At 43.6% G+C, this 20641-nt stretch overlaps 1 protein-coding gene across 8 annotated transcripts in view; it reads right to left on the reverse strand.

Moving 5' to 3' along the window:
• The window catches only part of PRKAG2 (protein kinase AMP-activated non-catalytic subunit gamma 2), a 207442-nt gene that overhangs the window by 40480 nt on the left and 146321 nt on the right, over nucleotides 1-20641 (reverse strand). For 6 of the 8 annotated variants that reach the window (XM_071560637.1, XM_071560639.1, XM_071560638.1 and 3 more), the window contains one exon: nucleotides 7865-7946. In XM_071560637.1, the coding sequence (XP_071416738.1) occupies nucleotides 7865-7946 (82 nt within the window). Of the gene's footprint in view, nucleotides 1-7864; nucleotides 7947-8095; nucleotides 8380-20641 lie in introns of those variants that run through there. The other 2 variants (XM_071560643.1, XM_071560644.1) reach the window with 2 other exon arrangements.

Below are 20641 nucleotides of genomic sequence, written 5' to 3' on the forward strand. Positions count from 1 at the left end.
AATATTTGTACTTTGAGAAAACCTCCATCTCTGTGGTTTTGTGACTAAAGGTAGAAACTTCATCCTGCAACCTAAAAATGCCTCTAAGACATCCACCACAATGAAGACAGGGCTGACCTGAAGAATCTTCTAACACATGTTCAAGATCTTCCCTTGACAACAGGCACGATGATTTTCCCCTAAGCATCCCAAACAAAGATCTAAATTAAGATGCCGCCTGTCTGGAATGCAGGCCTGCTCTTCAGGATTGTGAGATACAGCCACGGAACACAACAAACTAAAAATGGTATTAAACTTCTGAATATGAACATCAGCAACCACTTCATGCAGAGCTGAATTCAAGGGAAGTGATTACTGAGAGAATAAACCAGCCCATATCCTTAGTATCTCTACTGGAAGAATACCTTTAAAATAAATGTAAGTCCTGCCACGTACACAGTTGGCACATCCTTTAGAAAAGAAATAGTCATGTAAGTCTTTTAGGAATTAGTTTAAGATCAAACCTAAACATGCAGCTTAAACAAAGCATTAATCACAAGACAAGTATTTTCAAATAAGCACACAGCATCTTTATAAGCCACAATCATATCCTTACTGAACAGGGCACGTATCTAATCTTTAGGCAATCTTCCACTGAAGACTAAACTCAAAGTATCATTTATATAATGCTTTAAGGAAGAAATAATTTTTTAGGCTTAAGTCTTAAGGACTTTGGACTGTGTTTGCTGGAGAAAGTTTTGTGAAGTCTAATAACTGCTGGTCTCAAATCCCAAATGACAACTTACATCTTAACTTGAAGCCTTTAATAATTCAGTATTTACATTTTCATTTCTCCCTAGTATCCCCCTGCACATTTCTTCTCCTTCCCTCCCTATGCATGCCAACACTTTCCAAACAGCCATTATTGGTGTTTCCTACTAGAATTCATGAATCTGAATGCCCAGTTTAATAACTATGAAGTGTTCTGTTTCAATATACCATGTAAGAGGTTTACCTACAAGTAGATGCAGCTTGAAGCTACACAGAAAAAGAAACAACAGCTTCCAGCTCAAGTAGGTGAGATCCAACACACATTCAATACAATAAATTTGGGTACAGATTTCTGCAACCTACTTTAGAGATCTTGTTGATCTGTTCTCTGTATCACACATAAACTGCAACTCTACCCAAAGCTGATTTCCCTCTGAACTCGTAGGGTGTCCATACTGAGAACAGCTGGAGTTTTTAGGGGGTTTTAATGAACTGACTCGAAATTACCGGGGAATTCAAGAGAGATTGTGGCAGGAGAGATACAAGCAACTGGTGCAGAGCAAAGCACTCACCTTCTGCACTGTGGTATTCAGAGTTCCCATCAAAGGCAATCACATAATCCCTTTCACTGAGTGATTCTGCTCCATCCTGAAGTGATTCAAAGCATTGAAGTCTATCCTACAACTCACTCCTACAGTAACTGGGAGTTAGAGTACTGCTTCAAAGCTTATACAGGAACACTTTATAGCCATTTATTCTTGTGCCAGTGTAGTTCTACATTGAATTTTTCTCCATTGTGTTTACCCCCTTCCCAGCCCTTACAGGATGTTTTCATACATACAGTGTTATCACATCCTTTCTTGGTTTTCCTTTTACTGAGCTAAATCATTTTCCTCGTGAATGGCCTTTTTCTATGCCCATCTTAGTTTGCTCCCTTCTCCAGCACCTCAGACATCTTCATCTTTATATCAGCAGAAATTCAAACTAAGCAGCAGAAAAGAATACCACAGTGTAAGGAAAAGGTAGAAAAAAACCCCCTTTTTGACTCTTTCTAAATATGCCTTGTGTCAGAACTAAACACTGCCACACAACACAGAGAAAACCAAAATAATATTGTCAAAAAACACCCAAAAAAAGCCTTAAAAACACCTAAAGAAGGCAAAGAGAAAAATCACATAATAAATACAACCACCAGTCTATAGCACATTAAGACTGCTTTGACTGCTTTTAGACATGTAGGAGGGCCATTTAACTTTTGCCACAGTCAAAACTGGCAAATTCCCCCAACTGGTTCATATAAAACAGCAAAATCCATATAAAATTCAGCAGAGGAGGAAAGAACCCAAGACCAAGTTAGATTTATTCAAATAGTATTCGAGAGCTACCCTGAAGATATCCACATCACATTCAAAAGCCTCTTAGATGTGGTTCCCTCTTAGAAGGACAGGGTTATTTAAGCTTTCCAAAGCTCCATCTACATGCCAAGCTGGATGCCTAAAGTCAAGTTCAACTTTGCTCTAACATAGTTATGTTTGTATTAAATCACTCTGGCTTTGTGTTAATCCCGGCCATTAATCCCAGCCTTCTACAGGATTCTCCCCCACACTGCCAGGATTTTCCTTTGTCAGTCTTCTCTCCTTGTGGAAGAGCCACACTACAACATGAATCCAATGGCAAACAGTCTCAGTATGCAGAAAAATGTTTTGTTTCAAGATGCAAGAACCTGTGATAACCAATGCCATCAGCTCCTGTACTTATGTTGGAAATGCTGAATTTCTTAAGGTCCTTCAGACTTATCTTCTTCCCCCCAAGCCATTCAGTGCCAGTACAGCAGTACATTCTGGAAGTCCAAAATATCCAAATCAATAAAGTAAAGCAGCCAGTTAAGTGCTGCCTAAAGAGAAAGCTCCTAACAAAAAGCAATGCTGATGCCACTGACATGACTTAAGGCTCCAAATCCTCAAGTTATCAAAAACACATGACACATAAAGGCCTATCTTATAGGACAGCCCCATCTGTTGCAGATGATTAATAAGCTGAAACATTCTTTAGGATTGTTTAGCAACAGCTAGATTGAGCCAACTGATGCAAATGTTCTGCTGTCACTCTTGTCACACTGGCCTTTCTTGAGTTGAAACCAAGTCACCTCCCTTTAGTGCCCAGCCATGCCCCAAGGCCCTGGGCTTTCTAAGAACACTGACCTGATCTCAACAGCCAAATTTAACAGCAGAGGGTATCAAACTACCAGGACAGTTATGCTGTTACATCTACCCTGTCCTGCCAATACACAGGGCATTGGAGATGTCCACTGGACAGAACACTGGAGACCTCCCCACTGTAGGAAATTTCTTAAGGAAAGGACTCTGTGGTCACCCTGCTCCATCCTAGTAGTGCTCAGCAAAGCAGTCACAAACAAGTAACAGCATCTTGTAATCCCCCACAAGGCAACACTGATATTGTCACACCTTCCAGGTCTATCTTTGCTCAAGCACATCACACAGTAAACTCAATACCTCTAAAGCAGGAAATTGTGATGATACTGCCCAAGGCTGGAAGAGAAAACAATTTCAAACTCTAAGACTGTATGAAATCTATTAATACCAATTACCATTGTCATCTCTGTAACGTTCTGTTGCCATGTTCACCCAGGATTCTAATCAGCTGTGGAAAAGTTCATGTAAGACATCCCCTATCACTATCACCATGTCCCCTGGTATCTCAAAGCACATCTGGTGGCCAAAATGTCCTTTCTATGTGCCAGAGAGCAACAACTTTAGCAATCCCATAATGAATGTTTACTAGAAATGAATTAATTACAGTTGCAAAAGAATGGCTTAACTTTAGAGCCTCCTAACTCAAGCACTTGATCCCTCAGTCTTAGGAATGAAACTCAATCCAGCCTGCACATTAACATGCATTTTACTCCAAGCTCCTTTTAGCTATTTTTGGCCCCAAAGTGACACCTGTTTTCACACCTTGATTCAGATATTCAGTAGAGAGCGGGAGGATGGCAGACAGGAGACCAAGAAGAAACTACTTTTAATAAGAAACAGTAAGAAAGATCTGCAGAGTGGGGAAGGGATGACTCCAGACACAATATTAGTCAAGAGGAGATGTAATTACTGGTGCAAGTAATTTTACTGGTGAAAAGTCTATTTCAGGAGACAGCCAGAAACGAGCACGTAACAGAAGAGATGGATGATACAGGAAGAGTGAGACGAAGGCCAGAGCATTACTAGGAGAGATTCCACTCTAATGCAAACTGTTTATCAAATGTCTAAATGCTGCTCCGTGCAACAATCCAGAGAAGTAGAGCGTTCAGGAGCGAGCACATCAGTCCCATGATGCTGATGCTACAATTACTGCACACACTTTGCAGAACTCCCTTTTTCCAGAGTAGGAATTGAGCCCAGACACAGCACAGCCCTGCAATTAACTTCAGTCTGTCTTCTGAAAACACTCCAAAAAGAGGTTCACAGATGCCAGAGAGAAGTAGTTAACTCTGCTTTCAGTAGCTACTATTTATTACTCAAGGTGAGCAAAAGGAAGAGATTAACAGGGATGATGGGAAACAACATTGCAACAAAACTAGTTTCAAAATAACATTCAACACAACTGTCAGGCATGTCCTTGCTGCTCACTTGCTACTGTTACCTAGTTTCTCCTCTCACAGCACAGGTGGAACACAATCACTGATCAACTCCAGCTTAACAAATTACAGCTTGTAAGAGTAAATTGTTAACTAAAGCCTTTTTTCATATTAGATCTTCAGAGTAATCTCCCCTTGTTCTTTTCCAAGCTCATCCTACCCTCCAAAAGAGAAAACCCAGAACCACTCTTGACATTGATCAGAAGTAGAAACAACCTTAATATAGAAACACAACTGCACAAACACCAAAGCTGGACACGGAAACCCACAATATGTACGAAGATAAACAGTTTTTGATCATTTATTACATTAAGAGGTCTCTCAGCACCATGTTTTGGGCTATAATGAGAAACTCCACACCCATCAACAAGTAGCTCTCATGCTTCTCAAGGAAAGACAGGTAGGTTGTTCCCATCCATGGAATACTGAGCAGGATGAGTTTATAATATTTTACTCCAAGTTTTCTGTCTATTTCTAAGCTGAGCATCTGTCAGTCAAAAAGAGACCCTGGATCTTATGTGTGTATTTTTACTTTCCTGCTCTGATTGCTGCTCAGAAAAAGGTCCTTTAGGGAATCCTAAAGAAAATAAATATTCCTGGCCTATCCAGTCCTTCTGACGACTCATTTTGTGCAGAAAATGAGTTTACAGACTGTCCTATTTCAGCTGCAGTGCCTTGGTGCTGTTTAACATCATCTCACCAAGATTTAGCCAGATATATGAAGATGTTTTAAACAAAAAAGATGACCAGCACTTCTTCCTGCAACAAACGCATCCTGTCTACCACTGTCCATGCTAATTACATACAAAATAGTTTATCTACATTCTTTGTATATAATTGAAAATAAACTTGCCCTTCAGCTTACAGCACCATTTTATTTAGAAGTCACATCATCAAGACAAACTCTGCATATTTCATCAGGCACTACTTAGACCATAAATCTTTCTAGTACCACTTTTCCAATTTAACTCTCTTAATTGGAATCCAAATTAAATGAATGCCTTCTGTGCTTTCACATTCTCATTTGTGTAACCTTTGAGGAGAGTGAAAAACAAATCCACTTCACATACTGGATGGCATTCAGTGCACACACTGAGCCTCATTTTTCAGCTCCTATTATTAAACTCCCTGTTTCAACAAAACTGCAGCACAATTTGATACACAAGATAGTTAGCAACTGTTGATGGATACAGAACTGGAAAGATTGCAGGAGCAAATATTCCAAAGTAGAGGCACTCACGAAAGTCAAAACAAGTTTCCAATTTCTCATTTAACTCACAATTTTTAGGTATCAGCAGACACTAAAAGTTTGACAAAGATCATCAGTTACAGTTTGGTTACAGCCACTTAAAGAAACCTTATCAAGATTTCAAAGAAGCTTCTCGACTTCTGAGCACTCAGCCCTTGCCATCCAACAACAAAGCAAGATGTCATTTTCCTCCCCCACCCCCAATATTAGCACAAACACAACCACAGCAACCAGTGCAAAAATTTAGGTCATAAAACAGGTACTGCGAAGAAGCTGCCACATTTCTACCTGCATCTGTTTTCTGTGATTCTCCTCCTCTGGGCCTCCTCATACAGAAGAATTCTGGGCAGTTAAGTTTTGGTCTGACATTCACACTCTCAATTTTACTTACACCTTACGTTCTGAATGTAGCACTCTACATCCTTTCCACTTGGCTTTAAAATTAGGCCTGAAACCAGGTTTCCATTATGTCTGAAAGGCTAATAAGGCAACTGCTTACTTTCAAAACCCACAGACTACTTCAAACTGGGCAAAGGTTTTCTATGAGACATTACCTTTTGGCAGACCCCTGAGCTGCTCTCACCCACCCAGCATGAGCACCCACAGGCAAAGCCTCAGCTTTAAAGCTAAATGAATTATGAGACAAAGAGAAAGGGAAGCTTGAAAACAAAAAAAAAAATAAAAACCGCTACCAAACTTTCTGAAGAATTTGGATTATTTCATTGTAGGGTTTTAGAAGACAGGCAGATCTTCAGCCTAATCAAGTGTCTCCAAATAATACTATGTTATATTGTTAAAAGTGCAAAGGTGTTTCAGAACTGAAGGTTTGTTGTTTTGCTTTGTTTTAACATAGACATCCTTTTCAGACATCTGTACTTGTAAGGTGTTCAAAATAACTTTTAAAATGGCTTAACTATCCAGCAGGTTTTAGGCACTTGTATCTTGCAATAGCAACCTTTATGTAAAAATAAATACATAAATGGGGGTAACTTTCTAACTCACCATAAGCATAACATGAATGACTAACTAAAAATAGTTAAACAGCATGAGGAAAAGACGTACAAATTAGCAACAGATCCCCTGCACCAAATATTCACACTTAAGCATGTTCAAGATGCACAAAGGCACAAGCATTTCATTGCAATTCAAACTCTGTCTGGACTCCTAAAAAAAAAGCTTAAAGAATTCAACTGTTAAGAGCTTCCTTTTCTCACACACAGGAAGATTAAAATAAAAGGTGTTACTTTTCCAGACCAGTCCCACAACTGCACGCAGCATGTTTGTAACCAAGAAGCTGCCTTATTACCACACCAGCTTGGATATTTCTCCTCACAGAATGACTCAGCCTGCTATTTTCAAAGTTTTCCTTAAATATTTGCCCTACATCTCACAATAGCAGCTACCAACTACAGAAAAACACCATCCCATAAAGTCTTAGCCACTCCACAATGCTAAGCACAGAGATTAAGCCATGCGTCCACATTTGCATCCACTGAGCTAATCCTTCCTGAAAATGAAAGCTCAAGATATTCAGTATCTTTCAGAGGTAAAGCGACTGCTTTGTGCAAGTTCGAGGTAAAAAAAAACAAACAACAAAACAAAACAAACAAACAAAAAAAACCCCAGCAAACAAATACATCCACCGCACGGTTTAGTGCTTGCAAGAAAGGGGAAAACTTGCAGGAGTTTCGCTGGGAGGCAGAGCACACCCTGTCAGGGCTGCAGCTCCCCAGGGCACAGGGAAGCACAACCCAAGGGAGCAGCCACACCAGGAAAATCGAGTTTCCAGCCGCCGCCTCCGACAGATGTACGCGCTGCCATGAGGAGCAGAAGCTGGAGCTGAAAGAGCTTTCCATCACCGCTCTCGAGGTCTATATTTGGTATCGCAGACGTATCCGAGGAGAACGAGTGTCTGAAGGGGAGGAGGAGGTGGAGGAGGAGGAGGAGGGGATACCATGGAGGGGATGGTTCCCCGGAGCAGGGACCCGGCGGGACGGACCTGCGGCTCCGAGCGCCGGGCAGGGCAGCGGCACAGCCCGGCGGCTCCGGGACAAAAGCTCCGCAGCGGGTGGCGCTGGATGCGGGCCCGGAAAGGACACGGCGCATCCCCATCCCCATCCCCGTCCCCGTCCCCGTCCCCGCTGGGGATGCCCCGCTCCCTTCCCCGGCCCAGACCCCGCCGGCCGCGGGGACGCCCCCGACCCGTGGGATTTTACCTTCATCTTCGAGCTCTAGTTTCTCCAGCATCCCTTCGGAGGCGGCCGGGAGCTGCGAGGGAGCCGGAGCCGCTGCCGCCGCCTGCGGGAGGGAAGAGAGGAGAAGGAGATGAGCATCCAGGCGCGCACTCCGCGGCCCCGCCAGGGGAGGGAGGGACGGCGGCGGCTGCCCCTCGGCCTCCGCACACCCGCGGGGCGGCCCCGGGGCTCGCCCTGCCCCAGCCCACCCACCAGCCCCGCCGCGGCTCCGAGGCTGCCCCGGCCGTGCCTCCTGCGGGCGCAGCCGCGTCCTCCCCGCGCGGCGGGAGCGGCTCCGCGGGCGCCCGTTCGCAGCACGGCGCTGCCGCCACGCCTCGCCGCGCCTCCCCTGCCCCCGGCGGCGCGCTTGGTACGTCCCGTTTTGCTGCAGTCGAGGCCGCTGGGCAGCGGCGGGACGGGAAGGGAGCTACCACAGCTGCGCGGCAACGGGGGGCGCAGGAGGGGCAGGGTGAGTGCCCCGGCAGCGCCGCCGGGCCGGCCGTCTCTCGCAGCGCGTCCCGCAGGCTCGGCCGCTCGGCGGGCTGCGCTGGGATACAGCGGGGCGGGGGGAGGCGGAGCGGGGGAAGCCCCGGTCTCCCCCCGCTAGCCGCTCTTGGTACGGTCCAGCGCGTTCACCTGCGAGGCAGCGCCGTGGAAGCGGGCGGTTCCACTGCCGTCAGGGGGACGTGGGGGTGTGGAAGGGGTTCCCCCGTGCGTGGCGGGAGCTCCCGCAGTGCGCCGGGCAGCCATCCCGGGGTGCCCTCTGTTCTGGTGTGCCCTCTATCCCGGGGTGCCCTCTATCCCGGGTACCCGCCATGCCGGGGTGCCCTTTATCCCGGGGTGCCCTCTATCTCGGATAAGGGTATCCCCCTCTCCCAGGTATCCCCCTGTCCCGGATACCCGCCATCCCGGGTATCTCCCTCTCCCAGGTATCCCCTTGTCTCGGATACCCGCCATCCCAGGGTCCCCTATATCCCGTATAGCCGCCATCCCGGGTATCCCCCTCTCCCGGGGTACGCCTCTATGCCGGGGTACCCTCTATCCCGGATACCCGCCATTCCGCGTATCCCCCTATCCCGGCGTGCCCTCTGTCATGGATACCCGCCATCCCGGTTATTCCCCCTCTCCGGGGTACCCCCTATCCCGGGCTATCCCCTGTCCCGGGGTATCCCCCTATCCCTGGTATCCTCTCTATCCCGGGGTACCTGCCATCCCGGGTATCCCCCTATCCCGGGTACCCCCCTATCCCGGGCTATCCCCTCTCTCCGCCATCCCGGGGGACCCGCTCTGGGCACAGGCGCGCTCGTTTCCATTAAAAACAATTCCCGATTATCCCGAATGCGGCGCCGGAGCCGCCCTGGTTGGGAGTGTCTGCAGGACGGGCTTTACTTTACACACGGGAGACTTCGGCTCAGCAAGGACTGATGCATCCGAGTCTGCATCCCAGCCCGGGAGCCAGGCTACGGCAGAATCGGTGGAAATAAGGAAATATTCGCAAGAGAGGCACCATTTACATTTATTTACACAGCGAGGTGTGGGCGTCCTTACTGAACAGATCGGCACTGGCTGCTCAGGGAGCCCAGCAGGACCAGCCCAGCTCAGACACGGGTGCTGCAGGAGCGGAAAACAAATTATTTCTCCGGCAATAGCGACAGGTCTGGTGGGCAGGAATGGATGGTGCTCCAGACAAGCCACAAGGGTCATTATGAAATCTATCGGTCCCAAGGGGAAGCTCAACTTCAAAAGTTCAGCAAGTCCTTCAAGGAGGGAAGGGTGATAAGATCTAGGATAGCACAGGAGTGTGCGTATAACGCAGGGAAGTACGAAGGATCATTAGAATTAAAGCTATGATGGGAGGAGAGAGCCAAAAATTACTGGAAAACAGAAGTCTGTTTTCATTTCTCAAGTCCAGTGGAGTTTCCAGCAAGGAAACTAACTGCTGGTCACAGCTTTTTTTCCTACCGCCTCCTTCTAGGAGGAAAGTTGACAATGTCCAATTCTTTACTGTAAAGATCCTTTGAAAAGAAAATCCTGCAATATTTCCTTCTTAGGTGTATTTTTAAAAGACTCCTGGGACTTCAATAAATGCTCTGACTAGTCACTCAAGATACCAAATCAGCTCATATTAATTTATTATATTTTCAGACTACTAATTAAAATGCTTTGGAAGCTTTCAGTTACCTCCAGGAACTATCTTGAAAAGCTCTAAATAATTTATCTTCCTTATCGTGTACCTTGATAGTGATAAGAGTTTTTAACATCTTTGCCTAACCAAAGGAGGAGAAGAATAAGGTGACACACCTCTCTGGAAGTGCCATGATTTTGTTTCTTTGTTTTTATTTACTCCCCATAATTATCTAGTAAGTACCAGCCATGGGGAAATACCACTCTGAGGTTGTTTGTAACTGGAAGTGACACTGAGTCTTGAAAGGTGTGAATTGCGTATCACCTGCTACAGAACATGTTTGTAAGAAGTCAGTTAAGCCTATTTTGTGCTACACTGCTCAGAGTCCACTGCAAGATCAGGGTTTTATAGTGGGAGAATCTACCTGCAGAACAAGGGTACTGTGAGAAGCTCAAAACAATAAAAAGGCAGTAATTTAATATATAACAGAGATTTGTAATGGCAACACGATAGCTATGTTGTGCCATCCACACTGCTGAAAAAAAACCTAAACCCCAAAGGAAACAGAGAAGTAAAGGCTGAAAACCCACCCTTCAATCTGCCTGCAGCCTCACAATTTGTGTGAACCAATTTTGGAACAAGCTGCTGATCATGGCATTCCTTTTGCTCCTCGTTTTGCATTCTGGCTCCTTTTGGCTTGTAGGCAACACAGTGAGTCAGAGCAGGAAACTGATGCAGCTGAAAACCAAAGGGACTAAAAGAAAAGATTGGGTTTTAGGCAGATCAGTTCCTGATCCAACTCACTGTGCAGTTGTATCAGCACTGGCACACAGAGTGCCCAGGGCAGGAGTGACAGTGGGACCACACCTTCTCGAAACAACCCACTCTTAAGTCAGCTTAAATCGTGGTCAAAACACTGTCCTGTCCATTGTAGATAGGATTAGAAAAATTAGAAGATATTTTTAACAGCATTACCTCTCTACAAACTCTGCCTGTCATCTTGCTGAAGGATTACTGGCTAAAGATATGGAAAAAATCTGTCTTTCACAGGCCCTATAATTTCCATCAGAATGATATTATATATTGTAGCATTTCAATACCTGTTTTGGGGGTGTGTGTGACTATTTGTTCTACTGCCACAGGAGGTTTCTCTTAATTATAACAAAGGGATTTGTCCAAGTTATGCTTTAGAAGTTTGCTGTCAGGATGTTTCAGGTTACCCATTCCACCTGTTTAAGATACCCACTGTGACACTACAGAACACACTTTGTATGCCAACTACTGCCAGGCTAAATAAATTCTACAGAGGAAAGTCTAGAAGAGAAATAGGTGCAAAACCAAAGCTGCCTGAATACATTTCTACTTTTCCATGTTTTTACAAGGGCATTATTTATGCCAAAAAGCATGAACCTACAACACAACCTTAATAAAGCAGTGGCAGCAATCTTTGTACAGACAAACTAAAACGACTCATGGTTGATACAAGAGCAAAAGTCATAAAAGGTGGATGCAAACAAAAGGAGTTGTAGGAATTCTAGAGGCTAGAATGTAAATTTAATAGGTAACTGCTTACTTTGGCTGTTTTCTTTAGCTTCCTCCTGCAAAGGGAGTGAGGAGTGACTAATGCGCTGTAGAAGTAAAATCAATCCTGTAAATTATATATGCACTTACAGTGAATACATTAAAACCCATCTGATAATCTATGTTTCCTTTTTCTGATAATCTAGAAGTCCTTTTAGTCCTGTGTCTTATCGAAGGAATCCCATTGTTTTCATAAGATCATGCCAAGTATTTAAATCATAGGGATGGTTCAGGGATGTGAACGACAATTAACATCAGCAGAAAATTATTTTTCATAGTTTCCTGCCATTGCGTCCCTGAATTAGCAGGAATGCATCCACTGGGATAGGGATCTACCCATGGCAGGCATCAGACCAGCTGTATCAGAATGCTTTGAATGACCCTGGGCTCCTGCTTCTGCGGCCAGGGGTGATCAAATATTTCTGGGACATCCTTCACGTGGCCCATTTTAGACAAATACTTAAGATAACATGATTTGCAGTCTCTGGACTGACTAAATCACTGCACCTCCACCTGCTCAGGCTCATGGCACAGCTACCTGGGGGAAGGTGGGGGCAGCAAGCCAAGAAACTTCAAATCCCTCACTGCAAGTTTGACTCCAAGATGTGTAAGAGAACAACACCCATTTTAAGCAGACAGAGGAAAGAAGGATCATCACCAACAGCCAAGAGTATAACCAATGCCAAGCCACTCTCAGTCTCTCTGACAGGGGCTGGCAGTCCCGTGGTGAGCAGATGCAGCAGGAGTTGATGGGGCTTTTGGAATGATGTCAAGGATCACAGCAACATTCACCAGGAAGGTAGGAAGACTTCTTTATCTGACGGGAAGAGTTTAAGAGAGGGTTGCACAGAGGTCTCTGTTCTGCCTAACATCATTCTGTGTTTCCACTGATGATGAAGAAATAATGAATGACCTGACCAGTTTCAAATGACTCAAAATGACTCAATGGCAAGAGAAGCTGCTCTTTTGGGGACAGCTTCAGAACTTCAAATAATCTTGAGAATTACTGCAATGCTTTGAAAAACAGGAGGCACTTTGATATGGTAAGTAGAGCACATTACACAATAATCAAATGCAAAAATAAAATGGGACTTGCAGCAGTCCTGCAAGGAAAAGCTCTGAGAGTGAAACTAAAAGTCTGACTACAATGTCAGTTTCTTGAAAATAAAAAGATAACATTATTTACAAATGTGTTATAGGTAAGACATGGAAAATCTGTTCTACGCATTCCCTGGTTAGATGCCAGCTGGGAGACTGCATTCAATTTTAGGGATTAAACTCTAGAATGAACAGAGTCCAAAGAAAAATAACAGCAATGATCTGGGAGTTCAGAAAACATGACCTGTAAAGAAGGACTTGAAAACATCCTAGTTTCTTCATCTAAAAAGGAAGGAAAAAAAGAAGACTGAAGGACAATACTGTAACAGTCTCTAAGTCGAAGATGTTTTTCCAAGAAGGAAAGGGATTAACTATCTTCCAGGTCCACTGGTTATGGGATGAGAAGTTATCTACTTAGCCTTCACCAAGGAATTCTTAGGTTGGACTTTGGGAGAACTTTCTGAATGTACCAACAGTGAAGCACCAGCACGTATTGCTGAAAAAGCTGTAAAATCTCCATCACAGGAGGTTTTCAGCAACAGATTAAAACAAAACATTTGTTGGTTATTATTTACATATAGTTGTGCAGGCAAATGAATTTTTAATGTCCCTTCCAGACTTGAATTTTCTTTTGTTTCTATTTTTGTCCAATCTTTAGAAAAATACATTTAGTCTTAGTATGATAATTCAATGAGAATTCTTTATATGTATGTTTTGTACAAAAGCCAGTTTACTAACCATCTAATACAAATGCTTTTCCTCCCCCCCAAAAAATTGCCTTTATTCTGAATTAGAAAAATTCTAAAGCAAATATTGTTTGAGTAATAATAAAGATTACCTACTAGTCTTTGGTGACTGGGTAAGAATAGAAAGAACAATCTAAAAAAAGAAATGCTGCTGCAAATCACAAGTCTGTGTGGAACAGACTTATTCAAGCATTGTAACAAAAATGCTACCTGTGCTTTATTTAGAAATAGGCATTTCCAGTAAATTCAGGGCTGCCTTTCTCTTTCCTGATGGCTTAATAAAGATATGCTGGGGTGCCACCTGCACAGCTCAGCAGCAAAACTGAGTGCCCTTCTCAGTACTTCAGAAGGAAAAAAAAAGCTACTTACCTTATAAAACCTAATGGATTGAAGAGCAACAGAAGGAATTCCCATCTAAATGCAAATCAAGGCAAAGCCATTTTGAATGCAAGAGTAAACTACAAATGGTAATTTTCCCACCATTTGTTAGTGCTCCTTACTACAATTACAGTTATATGCAACTGAAGTAGTTCACAACTCTTCTCCTGATGGGCTGTCAAAGAACAACTTATAATTTGTCCCAATGTATGTCAGAGATATGTTTAGTCTGTTGCAATCTGTTTGTGCAAAATTAATTTAAAACACTTCCTGCTTATTTTTGGGTTAATTTAGTCTGGTTTTGAAATGGAAGAAGATGATTTACAGAAGAAAAAGGTTTCATCTGCTGGTTAAACTGTAAATTAAACTCCCACTTGTTTTCTGCTTGAGTGTGATAAGTGACACCAGTGGTTTCCAACAGCTGAGAACACTCGACTCAGGCAGGCTGAGGTCAGGATCCCATCCTGGATCCCAGCAGGATTTAAGAATGCCACCTGTGAGGTGAAAAGGCTGGAGTGGGGTGGCAGTCCCTGAGCCCTTTGGGTGCTCTGGGAACACAGACTGACCCCTGCAGAGCTCTGTGCCTGCTCTGACACACAGTTCTCCTCACCCCCAAAACTCAGAGGGGATGGAGCAGCTGAGCAAGAATTGTACTTTCTACCATTTATTCTAAGGAACCTATTCCAGCACCAAACCAACCAGTAAGGAAGAGGATGCCTCATGCAAAATGCTGTGGGTTTTGGTTTTGTTTTTTTTTTCTGAAGTTTTTGTCTTGTTGTACCCAGAAGGAATGCAATAAAATTGCTTTAGTCTTAAAAAGCCTTGAAATAGTAAATGCTCTGATCGTGTCAGTGCATAGCAAGTGTAAATGAAGGTGGTTACAGCTCAGATATTACAATTCATTTAGAAATGGTAACCAAGTCCCCTAAAAAAACCTGGCACTGACAACGCACTCCACATTGGCATTCCACTGGATCCTTACTGGTGTCAGCGCTGTCCCTAACCTGAATTAGGGACACAAGTGTCCTGCAGCAGGTACTGAAAGTGAGGGAACAACTGTATCTGTTCTAAACTTATTTCTAAAATTGTGTGGTGAGGCTGAAGAAGCTCTAATGATTTCATTGCCCAGTGGTCCTGAGCAGGAGTCCTCTGGCATGGAAAGCAGTACAACTATATATTGCTTTTACATTTTATAACTAGTAACTAGCCTCCTACTGCAGGTATCTTGCCACTTAACAGCTATAATATTAATTACTGTACAGAGTTAATTATTAGTGATAGGCAGTCACAGTTGGGGATCTTTAGTAGGTTAAATGGATAACATAAGTGGAGCAACAATAAAATTCAGCCAAACTCTAAAGAAAAAAAAGAATATAAGAGTGCATTCAGCACTGGGAAAGATGATGAAATGGACAACATGCATTCCTACTAAATCCTCACTGCAATAGTGAGTGTTGAAATCTGCTTACCCTGAAGATAACATGAACTAAATGTGCAGAGTGATTGCACGTTTGTAGTGGCAAGCCCTTCCTAAATAATTCTGTATGGAAATGAACTTGCAGTTTAACACCAGTAAGTTTTGTTCCTGTCTGAATTCAGAAACAGGACAGATTTATTAAACTTCCTTTGATCTAACACCAAAAACAAAGAACCTGTTTTATACACAGTGTCCTGGAGCACCTCACTTTGAGGGAAAAAAAATAGTATCAGTGAGAGAAGAGTTAAGCATTTCTGAAAAATCAACTTAAAAGATTAAGTAAAATATGAAGGAATAGTCTAGATCCCAAACTAAATTCTTAGAGAGAAGTCAAGGCAGGAGTGGAGAAGGGGCAGGATTTGTTTACATAACCTCTAATCTGTAGGCTGTGTGTCTGATCCTATGTCACTGCTACTCTGATAAGGTGGAGTTTTGAGTCAGGAATATCAGAGGTATTCTCTAGACAAGGCTTTGTGGCCTCAGATTACTCATATAGAGCATAGGTGGAGTCCAAATCAAAATTATCAGTGTGACACATTATTAATCAAACAGCCCAACATTTTAAATTCTGTCCTTTTGAACACACAGTTCAAGAAAGTCAAATACTTTTGAGGAACTAACTTGAGTTTGGTAAGGAGGCAGATGTTACAAGTGTTCTCCCTGACTGCAAACACAGGGATGCCAGTTTTAATCTGCTCCAGGGGTTTTAAGTCTTCTTGTCTTAAATATTTGTTTTTGAATATGTTCAAAAAGATATACTTTAGCTGTTTTCACACATGTGCTTCAGTGCTTCTTAGGCTGTTTGAAATAGGACCAACCTTTTACCACACTGAAGGTCACAGTTAAGGGCAAGGGGGAATTATTGCTGGAGAGAGCAGCAGCAATCAGGGAATAAGCATGATTGCAGTAGATATTTTGTTGTGAGAAGTGTTCATTAAAAAATAAAACAAAAACAAAGAACAGATTAAGATAATACTGATGGTAAAAAAACAGGTAAGCATCCACTAATTTAAAATGAATGGAAAAGAAGAAAGTGTGAGCCCAGATTTATGTGGGCCTTTTGTTCACTGGCATTGAATGCAGGATTATTTGTGTTAGTTAAAGTTATGCACTTACTTAAGTACTTTAGCTGGATTGAGGCCAGAGTACTGATGAGTAATCTGCAGAACCAAGGCCACTGAGAATAACAAATGAAAAAAAAATGGTCAGAGCCAAATCTGATTTAAATAAACACATTTACTACCCACCATTTTGTTTTCTTCATCTTAGTGTTATATTTCAAAGCTCAGTCATGGATAGTGACTCCACTGTGAAAACATTTATTATACCAGCTCTGAATGATATTTTTTAAACTTAAAATGAAACACTTTTCCCCCTAAGAAAGCCTAAAGTTAATTGATACCACACTTAAGGTTTGTGTTAATTATGCAAAATGCTAGGAACCTATTCATAGTCTACTGTTAAAATGTAATTTTAGAATCACAGAATGGTTTGGGTTGGAAGGAATCTTAAGGATCATCAAGCTCCAACCCCCCCGCCATGGTAGGAACACTTTTCACTAGACCAGGTTGCTCAGAGCCCCATGCAACCTGGCCCTGAGCACTTCCAGGGATGGGGAGTCCACAATCTCAAGTCCAGCACCTCACCCTTATAATAAAGAATTTCTTCCTACAATCTCTTCTAAACCTTCCCTCCTTCAGTTTAAGGCTATTCCCCTGTGTTGTATCATTCCATGCCCTTGTGAAAACTCCCTCTCCAGCTCTCTTGTAGCCCCTTTAGGTACTGGAAGGTGCTATAAGGTCTCCCCAGAGCCTTCTCCTCTCCAGGCTGGGCAGCCCCAACTCTCTCAGCCTGTCATTTTGAGGATCACCAGCAGTTTTGAAAGGCTGGAAGCAGATCCACTGAACTTGGATGATGGCAGAGGGTTGCAGGTCAGAGTTACAAGGGTGGCTTCCCAAGAAATAGAGACAAGCTTAAGCTCAGAGCTGAGTCACACACAATCTTCATAAAACTTAAAAGAAATTTGCACAGATCTGGACTGAATAAATAAATCTCTGTGGCACGAGCTGCTGTGCCACAAAGTGCAGGTAACCTCAGATAAGCAGAAAATGAGCAGCTGCTGCAGGTGGCCACTTTTCTGCAGGGCTCATCAGACCGAGGATCTCTGCAGAACTCCAGGAGGAGCCTCTGGAAGTGCTCTCAAACAGGCAGGCAAAGAATGATGTATTCTTCAGTGCAGTTCTGGGTGGACTTTGAACACCAGGAAGAACTTCCTCGTAGCACTTGGGGGTTTTGTGTTTGCATTGGCTTTTAAGCCCACCCCACAGCTGACAAACTCTAGGCATGAGTGCTATTATGGCTCCTCTTGTGAAGTCTGTTATCTCAGACTAGTAACTATTATACACAAACAAACCAATATATTAATAAACTTCCTTCAACACAGAGCCTACAGTTGACCTGTAACCTCCAAATAAATTAATTTTTGACTAAAAGCTGGTTTTCAGATGGCAGTGAATGTGAAAAGCTTGAGGAAACTAACCCTCTTCTTCAATTTGCTCCAGACCCACTGCTGATCACTCCAGGCCTAACTTCCCTGTGCTGCTTCTTTTTCATTTCTATGCAGGAAATAAACGTGCAATGTGACAGCAACATGCACTGGGTATCTTCCTTCTGTCTTGCATGCCCCTTAGCTGCATCCTTCCATCATTTCAGGTACACTACCAGTGAAACCAGATGGGGCTCTGTACTGGTTCTGTGTCTGACACTGCCTGGAAGGACTGAACCCAGGGCTGTGCTAAGCAGGAAGTGCATCAAGCACCTGAGTTCAGTGTTTCACGACTACAAACAATCCCATAAAGAGACATGCAAATACTGGTAAGGCTCATCCCTGTACTCCAGGAAGTAGAATTGAAAAAAACTGAAATTATTTCCACACTAAGGACCAGGGATACACCCCCAACAAGCCTGCCACCATTCTCATGTTCCTGCAGAGCTTGTGGAGATGCGGATACAGAAGTGCATCCATGGGCAGTGGATGCTTACAGCATGGATATGGCAAGTAATGGGTTCACAAGCACATACGCTTAGATGCAGATTTAGGATGTAATTAAATGTTTGCAAAGAGCTGAAATTATTTCTTGCCTCCCTGGGGCTCAGAAGAACAGCCTATTTCACAGTGACCTTTTGTGTACATCTTAATGTGCTCTGAAAACATGAGTGCTCCCTGTCCACAATGACAGTCTGCAGTGTTGCTACAAACTTTAAACACAACAGATTCTATCTGTGCTTAACTTATCTTAAGCTTCTGTTCAAAAAATATCTTGGTTATGCAGAACTTTTTTATACATTTATCACCATAGCATTTCTGACTTAGAGTAGCCCCGTTTTTTTTTTATAAATGGGAAACTGGCACTGAGAGACCAAGTGACTTAGAGTTGCACAAGTGATCCCTGATGGGACAGATGGTTGCAGCCAGCTCTCTCTGGTCTCCAAGCCATGTCCAGATATTGGCACTATTTTTCCCCCTTTTTAAACTCTTGTTTGCCTTACTGACTCTGGAACTGAAACGCTCATTGAATTCCAAGATTTCCTCTCTCTGACACAGCAAATGCTCAAGGTCATGAGAAATGTTCAGAGTGTAACCTCTGTACCTGTAACATCTTGGATGACGGAAGAACCTACATGGTGACCAGTTTATATTGTACCATAGCCATGCTCGGTGATATCCTGCTGTGTTTTTCTGAGGCCATACTGCAGGAAAGAAAGTTGTGCACATTCTGTGGCAACTATTTTGTAGCAAAAACAGTGTGGCCATTGGGTGATTGTCCCCCTGTACTTGGCCCTGGTAAGGCCACACCTCAAGTCCTGTGTCCAGTTCTGTGTCTCTGTGCAAGAAAGACACTGAGAGGCTGGAATGAGTCCAGAGAAGGGCAATGGAGTTGGTGAAGGGTCTGGAGAGTAATCCTATGAGGAGCAGCTGATGGAGCTGGGAGTGTTTAGCCTGGAGAAAAGGAGGGTCAGGGGTGACTGCACTGCTTTCCACAACTCCCTGAAAGGAAGTTGTAGCCAGGTGGGGCTTGGCCTCTCCTCCCAGGCAACCAGTGACAGGACAAGAGGACACAGCCTCAAGCTGCACCAGGGGAAGTTTAGGTTGGACATCAGGAGGAATTTCTTCACAGAAAGGGTTGTTAAACATTGGAATGGACAGCCCAGGGAGGGGGTGGAGTCACCACCCCTGGAGGTGTTTAAGAAACAACTAGACATGGTCCAGTTGACAAGGTGGAGATCAGCCACAGCTTGGACTCGATGATCTTAGAGGTCTTTTCCAACATGAATGATTGTGTGATTCTGTATTCCTACATTGCTCCCTAAGAAATCAGCTTTGGCAGAATTGTCCCTGTGTGCAAGTTGCCTGTTGGGATGTACTTTAGTGCAGTCATTTGTGGTATGATTAAGGGAAAGGAGTATGAAAAGGGTCTGTTGTCTTTCATCAGCCACATCTTCATCAGAAGCTGTTCTTGTCTATGCAAGGAGCTGGATCCTGAGGTAGGACACACCACGAATGTTTTCAAGTAAATACAATCCCAACACCCAAAGCCTGAAATACCAAACACACAACAGCACAGATAGCAATCTTGCAGCTGCTGCTCTCCAAGTCAGGAGCTATTTTCCATTGTCACCAGGAGCCATTCTCTCCTCTCCCTCTCGCTCTCCCTATCCTCTCTCTCTCCCTCTCCTCTTCTTACTCTCCCTCTCCTCTCCCCTCCCCTCTCTCTTCATTCCCAGCCTCTTTACCTCACTTACCCTTTTCTAAACCTGTAATGCTTTCCCCAAATGTTTTTCCCATTCTCTGTCCATCACCTTCCTTTCTCATCTTCCATACTTGTGCTTGTCGTTTTTAAGTGTTTTAATAGCCCATAAATTTGTACAGAGCCTCTCATCCAGCAAAGTGACTTGACATGCCCATAGCTTTAAGTGCTTTAGTGCTGTTGACTCCAACAGGGCTACCAATATACTTAAAATCAACCACACATTGAAGTGTTTTCTTGGAGCAAGGCCATCACCACATCAACATCAGCCAAAACAAAACAGCACCAGAGCACCTGAGACTCAGAAACATAAATACATAGCAACCTCAACCAAACAGGCTGTAACCTTCAGGTTACCTTTCCTCAGTGCCCTCTGTCATTGCTAACTATGTTATGGCTACACTTAAAATCTCTTCTGCAAGCACACACTGGAGCAGCGTTTAGGAACAATCCTGTTTAAGCCGATGCTTTCTTATAGTTTTAGAATTTGCCCAGCCTGTTTTGCTAGATCAGGCCCTTGGACAAAAAGGTCCTCAGGGCAAGAAG

Source organism: Pithys albifrons, chromosome 7, assembly GCF_047495875.1.
Source record: "Pithys albifrons albifrons isolate INPA30051 chromosome 7, PitAlb_v1, whole genome shotgun sequence".
In the NCBI taxonomy this organism is placed as follows: Eukaryota; Metazoa; Chordata; class Aves; order Passeriformes; family Thamnophilidae; genus Pithys; species Pithys albifrons.